At 38.3% G+C, this 19,937-nt stretch overlaps 1 protein-coding gene across 1 annotated transcript in view; it reads right to left on the bottom strand.

Annotated features, from left to right (window-relative positions):
• LOC122842642 (contactin-associated protein-like 4) overlaps window positions 1–1,228 on the bottom strand; it is a 42,054-nt gene extending 40,826 nt beyond the window's left edge. The window contains exon 1 of the mRNA XM_044136702.1: window positions 962–1,228. Within this exon, the coding sequence (XP_043992637.1) occupies window positions 962–1,046 (85 nt within the window). The 5' untranslated portion in view covers window positions 1,047–1,228. The remainder of the gene's footprint in view (window positions 1–961) is intronic.
• Between the last annotated feature and the right edge of the window lie 18,709 nt (window positions 1,229–19,937).

The following is a 19,937-nucleotide window of genomic DNA, read 5'->3' as shown; positions in this document are numbered from 1 at the left end:
GGGGAATCCTCACTGTATGTATTGCACAACATTTGTCATGTTAAACTGTGAGGAGAGGGCAACTTTAACCTGAAGCAACAAGGGAGCAACCTTCTCTTCTCTTATTTTCTATTTTTATCTTTTGTCTCATGTAAATTCACCTTATTTCTATTCTATATCTACATAAGATATGCAGTACATTGTTTGAATATGAAAGCATAACTTAATGATTTATATTTTTAAAGGATATTAATGATAAGTCAGTATTTTTTTTTTATATTTACCCTAGAATTTTTTTTTTTTAAATCAGCGTTTGTCCTTTAGTTCCTATTCAAATGTATCCTAACCAAACATCAGCCTATTGGATTAAATCCAACAAGCCTTCCGTCACATTAAAGCATCACTAGATGCCCTCATATGGACATTTTTTTCGATCTTAAACCCAATTTCACATTCAGATGGAAGGAAACGACATATTTTCTACAGTGTTGCGTATGCTGGAAGAGGTGCCTAAAATAATTTCTTATTTGCGTCTTTATTATTTATGACGTTCCTGTTTTTCAAGAATCAAAGATTAGATGGCACATCATCGTAACATGTTGTGAAATACAGTGAGTTAGGTCACGTCAGCTCCTGTTGTTTTTGACGACTGTGGCTCTGTGAATATTGTACATTTATTTTTTCAAATTCTGCTGTAATGTTTTGGCAGGGGGAAAAAAAGGCTGAAAATTAAATACGCATTAACTACTTTAAAAAAAAATCTACTCATTTTTCATGTTTCCCTTTCAGGAAACAAAGGATTCAAGTTCAACATTTACATTTACCGTATAGAAATTCTAAAGAGCTTATTCATTGTTGGTTTGTTCACACCCAATTTTCAATATTTACATAAAAAAAAGTTTGAAAACGGCCTGAAACAGACCATTTTATGCGGCTGAAATAAATGAAACAACAGCTCAGTGTCCGAGATGTTTGGGCTCACCTGCATTTATGTCCACACACCAGCTGACCAGCATCAGGACGAGCCGTGTGATTGTTCCCCGCCTTCGGCTAGTCCACAGGTCCATGATGAAGTGGGGCGAAGCCGCAGCGTTGATCTGCTCTCCCTCTCTTCGTCGCTCGCTGAAATCCTGGTGAAACCTCTCAGGCTGCCGTCTGCGCGGCTGCTCTCTGCAGACTGAGGGGAAAGAGGAGACGGTGCGAGGCAGAGGCACAGAGAAAGGGAGTTCACTCACCACCGTCACATCAAGGGCTTTCCTGTCAAGAAGAGACTTTAATGACTAAATAAATAAATGCCCATTGCAGGAACTCGGCGACGCGTCTCTGTTAACATGACGGTCGAGCGAATGAGCTTGTGCTTGATCGATTCATTCTTTGTTGTAACAAAGTTTCTTGGACACTTGTTTCACATTATTATTAATAATTTCTCCTTAAATGGTGCCACATTTATAATAAAATTAACTTGTGTATTAAACAGCAGATGTGAGTGGAAACGTGCCAAATCCTCTTTGCTAATGCCAAACAGCTTTCGGTGGAGGCAGAGTGATGCTGTGTGTGGCGGAAGACCTAAATCCAACTGAGAATCTGTGACAAGACTTGAAAATTGATGTTCACACATTCTCTTGAGCCTGAGCAGCTGGAGGCCATCTGAAAACTACTTTGTTCTGCAAAGTAGTCGGGGCGTCACAAAATGAGAGAAACCTCAAGGCTATGAACATTGTATATTACTCGATAGAAGAATAAAAAACATAGTGGCGACATTAACATTTCACAATAGGATGGGAATTTACGGCAGCCCTGCTGGGCTAACTTATTATTTTTTATAAATAGATAAAGTTCACATATTTATTAAAACTGCCACCAGGTTGTACCAGTATAATATGAGATAGATAATCTATAAAAAAAAATCTACCTCCTCCACCTCGTCCCAGTGCTGATAATACCGTTTGAAGAAATGAGCGTTCCCGGTCAGAAGCAACCAATCAGAGCCAGGAGGCGGGTCTCGGTGCCGTCAGTCAACCTGCTGCGCTATGTGCAGAGAAACAACTCAGCAGTACTGGAAAACCACTCATTCGGTGGTCATGCTGACTAAGTTACATACCCCAGCCTTATTAAATATCATAAAATTAAATTGTTTAAAAACATCACAAAAAAATGGTATTAAATCTAAATTATGCTAAAATATATGTCCTCAAAAATGGTGACTTTTGTTAATATTTGACTAAATTCAGCTTGTGTTGAATTAGTGTTGCTGCTGGATCTGAGCAACATTGCAGCGCCCCCTGCTGGGTCTCCTTTATAACTCATTTTATTCAACATATCAAATGAGGCGGGCCAGTTGACTTCTGCTTTCCGACTCCACTTTGCGTTCCCTTCACAACCTGTGGTCTATACTAAGTGTTTGCATTTGGTCAAAACACAGAAAGAGGAAACTGAATCTGTCATCAGCTTAGTACTGATGCTGTTTTCTGCTACGCTCTTTAGATTTAGATCAGAAATATGAACATCTGCTGTTCTGTCTCTTTGGGTTTCTCCAATAAATTTGATTAAAGAAAAAATGGCTCTTCATTATTACAATAAATTTTGCTGCTGGAGAAGATCCAATACTTGAATATTGTGATTTAATTTTTGGAAGGTTTTGAAATATCTTTTTTCCAGACACCAAAAAACATTTATTTACTACCAGAAAAAGGCTGGGTCTGTTTTTTTTTTTTTTTTTTTTTTTTTTTTTACACTCAGACTGTTTCTAGAAGCAGTAAAGACCCAAATGGAAAATATCTCTAAAATTTTTGCTTTCCCTTCATTACTTGCTGCTGTTGTTCCATCACTAACTCAGACAGGACAACCAGACTCCCAGACTTCATTAGAACCACCTCAAGAACGCTGTTGCCAAACATCTCACTAAAACCAGGAAGACGGCGCACATCACTCTGGTTCTAAAGTCCTTACTCTGGCTCCCTGTGGCTCAGAGAACCAACTTTAAAATGAAGCCTAGGCGAAAATTCAAGCTGGGAGACAAAACACAGCCGTCCCACATAAGACACTCACCACGCCCCTGCTGCAGCCAATCGGGACAGGTGCGCCGCACCGCTTCAGCAAATCGTCGTTCACGGATCCCTTCAAAGGACAAGCTTCCCCGGATCTTCTCGCTCGTCAGCCGTGCTTCGACCCACCTCCTCCCCATCTCCACCATCATCCCAGGGACATCTTCCTAGCTCCCTCTCTGCTCCTTCGTTCAAGGCTCCGTTCCACCACCAGTATTCGGACCGGGGGGAAGACTACCCTGAGCTAAACCTGGACCGATCACCTGCCTGGTGATCCTCAGCTCACAAGTCTTCCGCCGGGTTCGAGCGCCAAAAATTTCAGATCATTAAATCCTCTAACTGCTTCTCTTTCTCTGTGTGAGTCTATCCAGATTGAAATACTGTTGGCTTAGAAATCACTCAACAGTTTAGCACCAACATAAATGAAACAGCTTTTGTTGCACCAACCTTCCAGAACCTCTCAGGTCTTCTGGTTCTGGTTCAGATTCTGCATCCCTAGAAACAGAACTGAACATGAAGACACAACATTCAGCTTTTATGGACCACAAATCTGGAACAAACTTTAAAAAAAATACCTGAAAAAAAGCCTAAACACTGATTTCATTTAAATCAAGGCTAAAAATCCACCTGGTTAGAATTAATTTGATTAGTATTGAGTGAACATTGATCAACTCGATGTGTATTGATAATTTAGATGATGGCATTTGACAAAACGTAATATTTATTGCTTGTTTCAAAATCTTTGACTGCATTATGTTTTTATGATGTACCACTCTTTGGTCAGCATTGATCCTGTAACTAGTTACACAAATGAACTTGAACTTCAACCATTTATTCTGTTAATCATCTTCCAGACGTTCCCTGTTGTTCCTCCTTCTCCTCGCTGCTCTTAAACACACCTTGAAGGCTGTAATGTGAGAAAATGTGAGAAGTTTAGGAGAAAGTATTACAAGGCAATTATGAACTGTTAACGTTCATTTCTGTCCCTTTATCCTCTAATCTGAGACATAATGGAAGTCAGAAATTCATTAGACGTCCAATAATGTCCCATCTGAAACTCTATCATCTCGGCAATTAGATGACTAAAGGAGAAAATAACCATTTTTTGTATCCATCTATCTTTTTTTTATTGCTTCTTTCGGATCCAGCACTCAATTCAGCAAAGTTTTCAACAGGTCTGTTGTTTCTCTTGCTTTCACTTTATCTCCTTTCTTCTGCTTTTATTAGCCTCCCACTTTCAGCCATACTTGTACAGGCATGATTCTGCCTCTTCACTTTCTGGACATTTTCACCTTCCTCACCACAAGCACAACTTGACGTCAAAGATGCTAAGAGGCAGAGGAACTGCTTCTAAAATCACAGCTTGTATCAACAAAGTGGGAATAATGAAACCAGAAAGCCATAAAACAACCACAAACTGAGAAGCACTTTAAAATGCCTGTTTTACAGAAAAGCTAGTGCAAGAGTAACACAAATTTGTTCGTAGCCAAGGTAAAACAGTAATGTTTCTGCCTTTTGTCACCTTGGGTGGAACTGCAGCATTCCCTTCATTATGTGCAGTTTTACATTTCATTATTATGTTTTGGCTGTTTATGAGCTTTTCCCTACAGAGAACCACAACCTCTTGATTCTTGAGTTGAAGAGTTGCGCCTGATTTATTGCTAAACAATGTTACAAACAGCAAAGCTCTTCTACGCAAAGACTTTGTGGTGTGTGTCCACCATCATTTGTTGCAGCTCATTTCACACAGGTACTTCTATTTTCACTATTGATTCTTTCTTTTGCTATAATTGACCACAATAGTTTTCTGTCTTTTTCACCTGACCTCCAAAACAACCAACCTAATGAATAATTCAACACCAGATCGATAAAATGGAGAGATTTATAGTGCTGCTCTCAGCCTTTAAAAATCAAGTTTGTGCATATTGTAAAAAAAAAAGAAGACTCTCCATTAAATATTCAGTTCTTTCAAAAGAATCTTAGGAAGTCTGTGTTGTTTTTTATTATCTCTGGAGAATAAAGTGACATAACTGAAGGAAATATGGAGAGCTGTTTCATCATTCACAAATAAACACTGTTGATAATTAATTATTAATAAGTATTCACTGTCAGCCCACTTCACTATAACATTTTTGTGAAAGGATAGGACATCCTTTCCCCTTATAGTGTTACAATCTTTAACTTAAAGTCACACCCGGTATTCTGCTAATGTACCCTTGCTAGCTTCCTAGCTTTCCTTGCCTGTAAACTTTCGCCCATTGGCTGGTTGGTGTTAGTCTTCGCTGCTTGCGCCAACCCATCAGATGCTGCATTTATTCTGTGCAGAAAAGCTTTGCACTACTTCATTATGAAATATGTAACGATTTTTCTCACATTTCTATTGTGATTCACGTCTTAAATTTCATTCACAAGGGTCTCAAAAGGCCTTAAACTTGAGTTGGTGAAACCTGCAGGAACCCCTAAAGGGAAGATTTAGCATTTCAGCCCAACTTTTGCTGCGGCTGAATTTCCAAGCTAATAATGACTGTAAATGTGTAAACAGTGCTGGAAAACGTCAGCTTTTAACATCCAAATCCAAACACTGTCAAGCTAGCTGGACCACCTGCCTGCAGAGTTTTGTTATCTGGCTCTTCTTCAAACTTACTGTCTTTTAGCCTCACTGACTGAAACGATTGCTCTTCCACTTGTCTGCCAGACCTGAGCTGATTTGCTCCTGTTGACTTTGACCTCGGTGAGTGGCCGCATGAATTAAACTATGTCCTCTGGTGTTTCTGGGAGCACTCTGGGCTTTTTCACACCGTTGTCGAGTATTGACCGCATAGTGAAGCGTGATATTAGGTGCAGGGCTCCATGCCAGAATGCTTCAGAGCTTTAACGATTCGAGGCGTTGCTTACCCATCTGAAGTGAACGACAGGGGAGGTAGAGAGGGAGTAGAGAATATGAATCTGCTGCTAGATAATGATTACTTTGGAACATGGGATTTACACTACATCATGTACCATCTTACAAGGTTAAAAGTTTGTCAGGGGTTCTCCTCCTTTATTTTCAGCTTCTCTGTAAATTAGCTTCATTCCCACAAAGAGGGGAATATATATATATATATATATATATTTTTTACCTGATACTTTGGCTGAAATGCACGTGCAGCTACGTACATAAAGTCACATGAGAATATAGGACTCCCTGAAAGTATCCTTCAGTCTGTAAAATGTAATAAAAGTTATTAAATATTAACCTACTAATGGAGAATATCTGGCTTTTCAAGCAAGAATTACACACACTGCAATAGTGTTCAACATGCAGCCTGTTTATTTTACCTTTATGACCAGTGATGGCATGGTTACTTTGAAAAAGTAACTTTAATCAGATTACTGATTACTCCTTGAAAAAGTAACTCAGTTAGATTACTGACTACTTGATAAGGAAAGTAACTAAGTTACATTAAAAGTAACTTTTTAGTTACTTTCAGCAGCTGCTAACAACAACGCTGTGAAAATCACATTGATCTTTGCCAATATTTAATTATAATGGAAACATCAACAATGTGTTTCCACTAATAAGGTTGAACTGAAGAGGAGATATTTTAATGGTTACAGTACAAAAAAAAAAAAAAAAAGAAGTTAGTAATTTGTGCATGTTTTTGTGTGATCCACTGTCTGGAAAACTCTAGAAGGATTTTAACTCCCCGGCCTCCAGGTGCTGCGTTACGGCCCTGCTCGGTGTCACAGCTAATCCTGCAGCTCCACTCAGATGGCTGCACAGATTTGTGACACTTATCTTAATATTAATAATTATAATGGCGTTTAGTTGCACAACTTTACGGACTCGTTCATTCGTGGCTGTTTTCACGTTGACTGCGCTGTTCAGATTAGTCTGAATGTTTCCAATGTTCTGGATAGATCGACGTCATTGACAGCTAATACATTAACTTGACATTAACAAGGACGCAGCGGGACGGATCATCCGGGAAATGATGGACATGGAGAGATTGACTAAAACTAATTGGAGGTCAGACACATTCTGGGGTTTATCTCTGCTTATTTCCAAGCACAAATGAGAAACTTCACGTTCAAATACGAGCCCAAAAAGGCGCAACCAGCGATTCATTAAATCTGCTAGCGACTTAAAAAAAAAGAAAAAGAAAAAAGCCCAAAGCCGCTTATAATAATCGGACTTGGCGACAGAAACTCAAAGTAGTTCCTGTTTTTCTACCAACAATACGCACATCTCCCTCTTCCCTCCATTGTTTACATTTCTGTCGCATAAAAACGTGGATCACTCGACAAGAAGGTAGAGGAAATAAAATTAAATCACAAAAGAAAATAGGAACGTAAAATGATTGTGATAAGTAGCTGTAGTGGATTTGAAATAGCAACACGAAAAACGTGGTCCTACGTCTGACGTCACTGTTAAGAACATAAAGACATAAACTTCACAGCGCAGACAGAGCCACTGGGCAGCGTGATCAGATGGAAATGTCACATAATTCTTTGTTGACAAAGATAAATTATTCTCACCGCTCCTCTTCAAACACAACTACATGTTAATCCATGTTCTACATGTTAATCCATGCTCTACATGTTAATCCATGTTTTACAGGTTAATCCGTGTTTTACATGTTAATCCGTGTTTTACATGTTAATCCGTGTTTTACATGTTAATCCGTGTTCTACATGTTAATCCGTGTTTTACATGTTAATCTGTGTTTTACATGTTAATCCATGTTCTACATGTTAATTCTTTTCTACATGTTAATCCTGTTTTACATGTTAATTCATGTTCTACATGTTAATCCATGTTTTACATGTTAATCCATGTTCTACATGTTAATCCATGTTTTACATGTTAATCCATGTTCTACATGTTAATCCATGTTCTACATGTTAATCCATGTTTTACATGTTAATCCATGTTCTATATGTTAATCCATGTTCTACATGTTAATCCATGCTCTACATGTTAATCCATGTTTTACAGGTTAATCCGTGTTTTACATGTTAATCCGTGTTTTACATGTTAATCCGTGTTTTACATGTTAATCCATGTTCTACATGTTAATCCGTGTTTTACATGTTAATCTGTGTTTTACATGTTAATCCATGTTCTACATGTTAATTCTTTTCTACATGTTAATCCTGTTTTACATGTTAATTCATGTTCTACATGTTAATCCATGTTTTACATGTTAATCCATGTTCTACATGTTAATCCATGTTTTACATGTTAATCCATGTTCTACATGTTAATTCATGTTCTACATGTTAATCCATGTTTTACATGTTAATCTATGTTTTACATGTTAATTCTACATGTTAATCCATGTTTTACATGTTAATCCATGTTCTACATGTTAATCAATGTTCTACATGTTAATCCATGTTCTACATGTTAATCCATGTTTTACATGTTAATCCATGTTTTACATGTTAATCCATGTTCTACATGTAGAACATGTTAATCCATGTTCTACATGTAGAACATGTTAATCCATGTTCTACATGTTAATCCATGTTCTACATGTTAATCCATGTTCTACATGTAGAACATGTTAACCCATGTTCTACATGTTAATCCATGTTCGACATGTTCTACATGTTAACCCCTGTTCTACATGTTAATCCATGTTTTACATGTTAATCCATGTTTTACATGTTAATTCATATTCTACATGTTAATTCATGTTTTACATGTTAATTCATGTTTTACATGTTAATTCATGTTCTACATGTTAATTCATGTTCTACATGTTAATCCATGTTCTACATGTTAATCCATGTTTTACATGTTAATTCATGTTCTACATGTTAATCCATGTTCTACATGTTAATCCATGTTTTACATGTTAATCCATGTTCTACATGTTAATTCATGTTTTACATGTTAATTCATGTTTTACATGTTAATTCATGTTTTACATGTTAATCCATGTTCTACATGTTAATCCATGTTTTACATGTTAATCCATGTTCTACATGTTAATCCATGTTCTATATGTTAATCCATGTTCTACATGTTAATCCATGTTCTACATGTTAATCCATGTTCTACATGGATTTGCACAGCAGAGCAGCGGTGGGTTTAATCTGGACTCCCACCTCCATGAAGGAGGTCAGGAGGTTTATAAAACCCTGGGGAGCCCAGAGACCCTGCAGAGAAAACCCCTCCAGTGTAACAAGACGGTCCAGTCCCAGGAGGGGCCACTGGGTAAACAGTCAGAACCCGACCCAAACCCATAGGTAGAGGGAGAGCCGGCCCTCTTGTTTACACAACGTACAGCCCCCCCCCCATGGTAAACATATTCTGAACTTTGGTACAGTTGTGAGGTGAAATGTATTTTATATTAAAGATTTTTAGGCTCTAATAAAGTTTTTTAGGCTCTAATGAAGTTTTTTAGGCTCTAATGAAGTTTTTAGGCTCTAATAAAGTTTTTTAGGCCGTTATTTAACAGGTTGAACAGGAGGTTGGGAGGAGAGAGAAGGAAACGACATGCAGCTGATTCCCCAGGACTGGGAATTGAACCCAGGTTGACAAACAAAACCTAGAAGTAACGTCCTAAATAAAACATCATTTACAGTTTTACTATAAATCTGGTTAAAAAAATAACTGAATTAGACATTTCTCAGCCCCCTTTCCTTCTCTTTTATACTATCAGACAACACATAAGCTCAACAACACAAAAGCTTTATATTTATTACAAAGTATTGATATAAGAATCCATTTCTTCCTGTGATGGAAACGATTTCTGATTAAATTCTCTGTTTTCATATTTTCATTGATTCTTCTTTTTAACTTTTCTACAGTTTTTCATGTTAAATTGCACTTTTTTGTTAAGTTTCTTATATTATCTTGAATCTGTATTTATAAATAAAGACTAACAGAAAGATCACACAGTATCTGTTATTTTTGATAAAACTGTTTTTTTCTTATAACAAACAAACCAGATAAAACAAGTTTGATCTTCTTTGTGGTCCAGAGTATTAAATTATGATTAGATTAAATTCTAATCTTCAATTAACATCCTGGAACCTGAAAACATCCAAACCTGTTAAATCAGCTTTTTAATGTTTGGTATAAAAACAAAAACAGGATTCATCAAATAAAAACAGGAGAATGAACTGAACTTGTGTTGATCCTTGCTGGTCATGTTGACACTCAAAGAGCTTCACACTACAGTCACATTCACATGCAGGTCAGAGGGCAACTTGTCACTAAGTGCCCTGGGGTAGCGCAACATGTGGTTGAGGAAGCTGGAATCGAACTTGCAACCTTCTGGTCACAAGACGACCACTCTACCCGCTGAGCCACAGTCACACTAAAACAGCCACTGCATGATCCTTTTTATAATCTTTTTAAAATACAGATTTAAACAGTTTAATGAGCTACAATTCAGTGCAATTTAATATAAAAAGTGTGTAGAAAAGGTCAACTAAAGGTAAAACCATTAAAAGCACAAGTACAGTGAGAATAAACAGAAATCATTATTATTATTAAAATAAAACATTTTAATTCTTAAATCCAAAGGCGTAGGTTTGGTCTAAGTTTTGGTGGGACCTTACAACTTACTGACCTGGTTTGTATTCACACTAGCTTAACCTAATTTAAGACTAACACTTTAAATGCCATATTTATGCCTGTTAATATTACATAATTAACAAACCTATTCTACCTCACATTCATTGCTGACCTTACTAAACACTGGACTTTACAACAAATGCGTTGCGTAATAGATATCTAACTTATGGGTCCACTCACTGTACTTACAGCCGAGGTAGCGAAATAACTTCTAATGTCTGTCGTCCTTTTCTTTTTGGTGGTGACATGGTCTCGAAGACTCAATAAATATCAAACTCAGAAGGAGACGCGTTCACTTTCAGCACCATGGACCAAGCTTCCGTTCCGCGTGTGTCCAAACTTTATGGTTTGGAGTTTCTGAAAGTGTTTTGGGTCGATTTGCAGCGACCAACTGACCTGACCGACATGTTTTAGGAGATGTGGGGGGAAACCGGAGCACCCGGAGAAAACCCACGCAAACACGGGGAGAACATGCAAACTCCACACAGACGGTCTCTGTGAAGGCGCAGCGCTAACCGCTGCACCACCGTGCTGCCCTCGTTTTTTCAAATTGGTTGGGAAGGGATCTATTTTCTAGTTTGTCAACGGGGAAAAACTTTGCCGTTTTAAATTTGATGTTAGCGGAGCGCGGCATGGCGCCCCGCTCACAGAGGCTGAGACCTCCACACGTTTGATTCCCCGGTTCGTCTCTCGCACGTCTTTCTCCTCCTCTAAATGTAAACATCAAGAACTTCAGGGATGTTCCAGATCATCTTCATTCTTCTGTTTCTTTTGTGGCTTCTTGAATCTTAGCAGGTTTCGTATTTTTTTCCAAAATGAGATTTTGGATTTTTTCTTTTTACCATCCTTCATGGGTTCAATGTCTGGATGGTCCAAATGCTCCAGGACGGTTTCTTCAGTGGTCGCTGTCTCTACTGAGGGTCCTGGATCTGAGGAACAACCAGATAACTCTCCTGAGAGTTCCTCCTCTGTGGAAATCTCTGGACTTGAGACTTTTTCCAGGTCCTCTTGGTTCTTTGAATCTTCCTCCATCTCTTTGGAAACTGTTTTGTGTTTCTGTTGTAAATCGTCTTCCTGAGCTCTCAGACTGTCGGCCAGCAGGAAATCATTTCTTGCTGTTTCCAGATCATTTTTAACACATCTGATCTCTTGCTGGTATTGTTCTGCTTGTTTCTTCATTGCAGTAACTTCAGTTTTGTGCCGACAGTTCAGCTCCTGGTACAAACCTTTGACCTCTTCCAGTTCTGCCTGGACGCTCTTTTCCTTCTCTAGCAGGATTTTAATCTCTGTTGTGTTTTCCTGGAGGACTTCATACTCAGCTCTCAGTTTTTCCAGAATCGCCTTGTCCTCCTCTGCTTTCTCCAGTTGAGCTTTTCTCTCCTGTTGATATGTTGCAACCTGCTTCTTTAAATCCTCAGTGTCTTTTTCATATCTATGTTTTAGCTCCTCATATGAAATGTGAACCTGATTCAGTTCATTTAGAATCTCCTTCTCCCTCGTTTGCAGGATTGTGTTCTCTCCTGATAATTTTTGGAAGAGCTCTTCCTTTTCAGCTCTCAGCTGGTTGATCAACGACAGATTCTCCGTCTCTCTCTCTAAATTGGCCTCGTTCTCATTCCTCAGCTCCTCCTGATATCTTTCCACGTTTTGCTTAAGTAAAGAAACATCGCTGTCATAATTTCTGTTCAGCTCATCATATGAATGTCTGAGCTGATTCAATTCTTCCCGCAGATGTTTCTCACTGTCTTGCAGAACTGTGATCTGTTGGGACATTTCCTTAAACATTTCATCTTTTTCAGCCCTCAGGTTCTCCAGTAGTTGTCGTTCTTCACTGAGCCTCGCTTCATGATCCGTTTGCGTCTCGGCCTCCTGGCTCCCCAGATCATCGTCGGCTTCGTACTCGGAGCTCAGCTCCTCGTAGGAAGTCTGGAGTTGGTCCAGTTCTTCTTGCAGCGCCTGACTTTTCTTTCTCTCATCCTGTATTTCAGCTACAAAAGCCTCCTGGCTGAGGAGGTGGGCCACCATTAAGTCCACATATTTTTGCTGGAAGGACTTCTTATTCAAGTCATTAATGTCTCTGTAAGCCTCTGAAGCAATGATGACAGCTTTAATAATTTCAGGATCGCTGTATCTTTCTATTCTCTCCAGTTCCCTCTTTGCATTTTCCGCCTGGCTGATCAGAGCTTCTTTGACGTCCGTCTGTCTTTCCATCTGGAGCTTCATCTGTTCCATCTCCTCCTCCAGGTCGGCCAGCCTTTGGTTTTCTTCAAACCTTCTGGCTCTCTCCATGTCCAGAAGGCGGCTCAGTCTCTGGATTTCTGCATGTAAGTCATCCAGGTGTGCAGGAAGGAACCTGCCTTTGCGGTTTTCCTGGTCTCCCCTTCTCGCCTGGGGTCCCATCGTTCCTCTCTGGTATCTCTGCGTATAATGAGACATTTTCTCCTAAGTACAATCAGTAAAATCGTCGATCTGTAAACTTCGTGAAAGAGCTTTGCGCACGTCTGATCTGGTCAGTGTTATTGCAAGCAATGAAAAATATGCAGAATTGTGTTGCATACAATTCTGCAGTTGATGACATCACAGCCTGCATCGCCAGTGACATCACAGAGTCTTCCTTCGCTGGCGGTGTGACATCATTCCACCACCAAATATCTCACTCTTTATTCTTGTTTACATTCAAAATAGTCCAGGATTTTTATCCCAGATATCAGGGCATCAAACTCATTTCCATTTGGGGCAAAATCAAAACCCTGAATGTTCATAAAGGGCCTGTTGTTCCAGAACGTATTGATAAAAAACTATTCAATTGTTACAATATCAATAAATAGGAGTTTCAGCATTCAATAAGTGTTTCTTAAAATAACATAATATTGAACATCGTTCCGCACTAATCAGTCCATCCAGGATAGTTTTTGTGGTTTTCTGCAATCAACATCACAAATTTTGTGGTGCAAATTTAGAAATATTTGTAAGGAGTTTTTACAATATTTGCGCTAATATATGATGTTAAATGTGACCTTTTATTAATCGCTCTATTGGTTATGGGCTTTAACTGGACATCAAGTCAGGCTGAGACAGCGGTCACTTCAACCCAAATGGTTTTGGACAATTTGGAGAAAAAATGGAGAGAGGAGAACGGAAAGCTGCGGCGCCGATACTGGTGACGTTAAACCTGCAGATCAGAGAGAAATCCATTGAAGTAAAGTAAGTTTTAGATAATATGGATAAATAATTTTTTAAATTATAAATAAATAAGATGTAAATAGTTCCTTACGAACTCAATCAAATATTTGCTTTTAGTTTATTCTGGAGAAAACAACTATAATATTTACATAAATACTTGTGCAGTTGTAACTGTGTTACTAACCGTTAGAAAGCTTGCAAATACAAACTTTTTTGTTAGATAACATTAGACGCCGCTAGCCGCAGTTAGCCGGTAGCTAACAGCAGACGATGCTAGTAGCATTACATTGTGTACTTATGACTAATGTTAGCAAGCTAGCTAGCTAGCCTGCTGCGCTAACTACACTTAAAGCTAATGTTAGCTGAAGTAAAAAAGCAACAACTATTCTCTAGTGTACGATAAATCAGTATCACATTGACATTCTTTGAAACTATCCCCATCTTCTGTCTCCGCAGCATAAACCCAGAATTTTCTTTTTAAACTGTTAGAATATGTTCTCATCTTAACTTGTCTTTGAGTTATTTTGTGTTATATGTTCATGCATTCTAATTTACGTTGAAAGGTACAGTTGTAAGTTCTGCATCCTGTCACTTTCTGTTTATGTGCATGTTGTACTGCTGTTGTCCACTGGGGGCAGTGAGAGCAAGTTCGTGTGTGTAGGCTGCATTGTTCTAATAAACAAAGAAGTGAAGACGTTGATAACTGGAACGCTGGCAATAAAGTGAACACAGCTATCTAACAAAAGAAGTGTGGTTCATTGTCAAACATGAGTACTGAACAAGAAAACGCAACAAAACTAAAAATAAATGGATAAAAATTCCAACTATAAAAGAACAAAACAAGGCAAATTCCAATAGTTAAATATTTTAAAGTGATCTGCTTAGAAACAGCTGAGAATTCCCGCATACAAAAAGATATTTTTCTTCAGGTAGAGCCTGCAGTACGATATCTGAACAAGTTATGGATACATTATTTCCATGACTAGAAGTGCCAGTAGATGTTTTTTTCTACTGTCTCTCACTATATTCCCATTCCTGCATTGAAATCTAACAGACACCAAGGTGTATTATTCACACGAGGCAGCAAACTAGTTTTAACACCCGTAATTGCTACAAGTTGCACAGAAGCCTTGAAATAAGTTGCAGCACTGAGTCCTTCCTCTGCAACAGGATCTGTCTCTGTCACCGAGGAGGGGGCAAAAGTAATCACCAGGCTTTTGGACAGGCCCTTACCACTGGCTGCTTACTGTGATAAACCAGCAGAGTATAAAGAAAAATGAATTAACACGCAGCCTTACAATTGTATGGAGCGGTAATGGAGGTCTTTGTGCATCAGAGGCTCCAGCTCCAGGGCTAATGGGATATTATTTGTCAACTAATCTCCAAAGATTGGTCTGGAAGAGAGTCCAATGAGAGTAGCTTGAATCTGCTCAAAAATCTAACAGGTTCTTCGTTTTTAGCCATTTCATAGAACAATGCTAAAAACAAACATGAAAAAACAAACAACCGCACACACTGCTTTATTTATTAAAACATCCATATTGAGATACTGAAGTAAAAAGAATCTGTTATGATCACAACACAGACTACAAATTTAGAGGAGTCCTGTGAAGTTTTGCCCACCTTTATGACACAGTTGCAGAATCCTGTTTTTATGAGTCAAGCTAATGTTTCCGTCACATACATTTTTGCAATCTGAAAAGAGAAAAACTGCGCTCTCGGCTTGAAGACGTTGGCTTCTGAGTGCGACGGCTTCAGTCTGCTCACTTAGTATTCTGTGATCACAGCAACTTGGATTGTGCTCACGTTTTGGCCCCCGTGAAAAATCAAAGCCAATCCAAAAGCTTTGATTACGGCCTCCAAGCTAAAATCACAGTGTTTAGAGAAACCTGGCAGTTCTCAGTGTGATTAGCTTTTCTTTTTGTTTGCTCAAAGAAATGTGTTGTTATGAAGTATCCCCTGGCATCAGCCTGTGCCGTACACACTAATAACAGACCAATCAGCAGTTTACAAATTTGAAATGAACACACTGTTGCTTTGACCGACAGTCAGAAAAAAATGGGCTGCTTAGGTCTGTTTCTATGAAGAAAACTGAAAACCAAATACTGAGATAATTCCAGAAATAATTGTTGCAATGCAGCTTGCCTAACATTTAAGGAAGACGATTATGTGTCGTCAGATTATTTTATTTTACTCAATTTTTAAAATAATCCATCTCCCTTGCTAAGTTTTATCTGTTCAAATAAGAACAGGCTAACGAAGAACATGAACAGACTTAAAGTTCAAGAATAGGTCACAAGTTCTATTTAAGATTTAAGTCAGTCAGGTACGACCAAACACACCATGATTTGAGATTCCTTTTGTTTCGCTGCTCAGTGAAATGCCAAAAACGACTTCTGGAGTTCTGACCGCCTACTGTGTTCACATCCACTTACACATTTTATTTAAACGCATCTCAGATTAAAGATAAGATCACAAAGTGTTCTGTAGAGAACACAGAAAAGCTGCTTTGGTTTGTTTAGATTTATGTTGAAAACTGACAGCATTGCTAAAAAGAAAACATTTTGAAGAAAGTTAATTGACAGATTTTAGTGGCAATTTTTGAAAAATTACCACTAAATTACTTATTTCGTGATAAATCTTCCCTTGTCAACTGTTGGTGGTTTTATGTCAATATGGGAGGATGACACTGTCCTCGAGGACAAAAGGAAGTTCTGCTAATCCGCCTCATTTGCTTTTGTTGCTCCACTTCAAAGCCTCCTTTTGCAACTCCTCTGGGATTTGGGGTTGTAGTTTCTGTATTTTTTGAGCTTTTGAGATGCTCTGCTCCCAGCTGTAAAAACAATTCCTTGATACCATGGTTAAGTATCATAACAACTGCATTAAATTAAAAAAGGTAAGAGGAAAGATTTTTCTATCCAAAACCAGACAGAATAAAAGCCCAAATCTGCAAAATCTCAAAAAAGAAAAAAAAAAAAATTATGACCCAAAGTAAAGAACAAATCAGAACTAATGTAACAGAACTCCTCCAACATGTTGCCGCCACATAAAAGCAGAACAGCAAATGCTTTTGGAAACATCCACTCTGACCTGATGCTTCTTGGTAGAAAATAGGAACATTTTCAACAAGGCCAGAAGAAGAACATGTTTTCTCCTTACCTAACCTTCCAAAAGAGTGCAATCATTTTATTTTTATGCCACCATTTATATTTGAGACATTTTGCTATCAATACTAAGATCAGTTGTGCTACTAGATATGGGACGATTTCTGGGAGTGTTTCTGGTATTGACCAGATTTTGGACAGTCAGATCTTGGCAAAAATAGATCAATAACGTCCGTCTCTGTGGACACCTCTCGCTATGATTGCCTTTAAGCACCGTGTTGCGTTCAGGGATCGATGCACAGGTGTCGGGCATCAAGGTTGTGAAAAATGTGAGTTGGCAGCTTCTTCTATGGAGTGGAAAGCTTCTGGGTCTGACTGTTTGCGGTGAAGCCAATGGAGTAAAAACACTTTTTGTTCTCTCTGCTATTATGTTCAGACTTAAGACTGAGCTTGTTGATTAAGACCTCTTTGTCATGTAAATTAATGGAGAAAATTTGTTCATTTATGAGAATATTTGAATTTAAATTTCTTCAGTCATGTAATTTAAAAAATAAAATAAAATAAAAATAAAACAACAAGAAAACTAGTTTTCTCCACTAATAAATAGGTTAATAACAGTTTTGTGTGTTTCTCTGCACAGATGTTAGGAATAATTGACAAGTGAACGTTGATCTCAACCACAAACAGTACCTTTTATGCTGCTTCAGGGCGTCTGAACCCTCGGCTATTAAAAACAAAACAAAAACAAAAAAACAAGGTCACAAGATAAAAAATGTGAGAAAACAGGTCAAATGTTAACTTTAATAATGCACCAATATGAGAATTTGGGCCGATATTGACATCCGATATTAGTATCGCTTTTATGGATGAATACTGAAAGATTGTTCAACGTTTTCCACTTGTCACAGTTGGTCACGTCAGAAAAGCTGCTGTTGGGGTAAAATGTGGATGCAGAAGGAAAACCTAAACACATTTTTGCAGATTGCTATCAAGGAGTATTAAGGCCACACTAAAGAAAAAAAAAAATTATGAGAAGTTGTCCGCTAGGCTAAAGTTTTTATAGAGCAAACGGCGACGTGAAAATGCAGACCCCACAAACGGTGACCTTGTTAAATATGTTGAGCTGCAACTTTCTGTAGCCTTAAGTCCCATAAAAACAGCATTGATTATTTTTACTTGTCAAGCTTGTTTTGAACAGGAACACAGAAAACCATCCATTTTCAAAGCCAGATGGTTTCTGCCTCATATCTGAACTCAAGAATCAATCTGAGGAGATCACAGGGGAACAGAGAAAGTGTCAGCGCTCAGAACCTTTCTTCAACTTTTCAATTGTTTCAATAGGAAAAAGAAATAAAGTCATGTGGTCTTGTGGCTCTACTTTTGAATCTCCTTCCAGCAAATGTCTAAAAGTTACTGACGCTACGTTTTGTGAAGCACAACTTTTATTTTATTCATTTATTTATTTTTGCTGTCATACCATACAGGCATTTTCTTGTCATTTAATGCAAACACAGGGTTCCCACCTACCAGTTACACTAAAACTCCTTCTCCCACCTTCAGTAAAAAGTTAAAGCTCAGTAAATATCTACACTAAATAAAGTGGCCGGGGAGTGTGTATAATGCAGTCTGATTCCAGAATTTTATTAAATATCTCACATTTTTTTGTGGGCTACCATTCAAATGATGATGAGCATAAAACTTGTTTAGTTAAAACAGTGTTAAAAATGCACCTCTGCCTTTTCTCGGCGCTGTCAATGAAGTGTTGTAATCGCCCTCATTCCAGTGTTACTGCTGCTGTGAAAGAGAAGATATGAGTTCATCTCTAATGAGATCAACCACAAACATCCCAGCCCAATTTGATCCGCTGCACTTCATTATCTCTCTGTCATTCATCAAACACCTGTTTTCTTTTTCTCTTTCTTTCCTTCTTTCTCTCACTCACTCTCTTTCTTTCTTCACAAACTTTCTTTTCGTCAAGAACTTTGGAGGTTTTGAAGAGTCCCAAGCCCTTTGAAGGGCTAAGATGCTTTATGAGGGGGAAAAAAAAACAAAAAAATGTTGAGCTTTTCCAGGGTTTCTACTTTAAACCCAAAAGGAAAATTCTTTGAAAACATCATGATCCTGAGACTAGAAACAGAACTTTGATATGGTGAGAAGAACTCTTTGTGCTCTTTAAGCTTTTGAGGTTGTGCTCATTAAATCATAAAAGTAGCTACAGATAGAAGTTCAGTTATGAAATTATTGACAAATGGTGACAAAGGTGTGATATTCATTCAGGAAAACACATCATCGACTTCTTCGAGTCAGTAGGTCATTTGTCATCAGAGCGGACAGAAGTCACATTTGGGGTGACATTGAACCCAGGATGGACCCGAGGTCCCATCCTGGGTTCCTTCCTATTTAATATCTGTGTGCTCCCGCTAATTCAGGTTAGAACAAGAAATAAGATGAGCTACCACAGCTGAGCAGATGATGCACAGCTGTACGTTACAATGTCACCAGGTGATTCTCTTGGAGTTGAGACGCTTAGGACGAATCAATTTATGACAGGTCGATTTTCTTCATCTGAACAGAAGCAAAACTGAACTTATTGTCTTTGGACCTGAGAAGGAAGGATCTGGAGTCAGCTCAGACTATCTCAATCATCAGAGACACAGAGACAGTTACTATATGTCAGCCTTCTATAACCTGAAAACAATGTTTAGGATTAAAGGACTAATGTCTCATCAAGAAACAGAGAAACTCACATTCTCACTAAAACCAGAAAGACAGAAGACATCACCCTGGTTATGAAAGTCATTACACTGAGCCCCTGTAACTCAAAGAATAGACTTTAAAATAGTTTATAGATCACTACACGACTTGGCACCAAAATCCATTAAAGATCTGCTGTTGTATCAACCTTCCAGACCTCTCAGGTCTTGTGGTTTAAATCTACTCTGCTTCCCCAGAGTCTTAATCGAATACTTTCAGTTTTTATGCTTCACTAATCTTGAACAAACCTCAAGGCTAAGAGACCATTTCCTTTAGAGATGCTTTTGATAAATAACAACA

Source organism: Gambusia affinis, linkage group LG13, assembly GCF_019740435.1.
Source record: "Gambusia affinis linkage group LG13, SWU_Gaff_1.0, whole genome shotgun sequence".
In the NCBI taxonomy this organism is placed as follows: domain Eukaryota; kingdom Metazoa; phylum Chordata; class Actinopteri; order Cyprinodontiformes; family Poeciliidae; genus Gambusia; species Gambusia affinis.
Note: the sequence above shows the minus strand (reverse complement) of the source record. Positions and strands in the feature narration are given on the sequence as shown.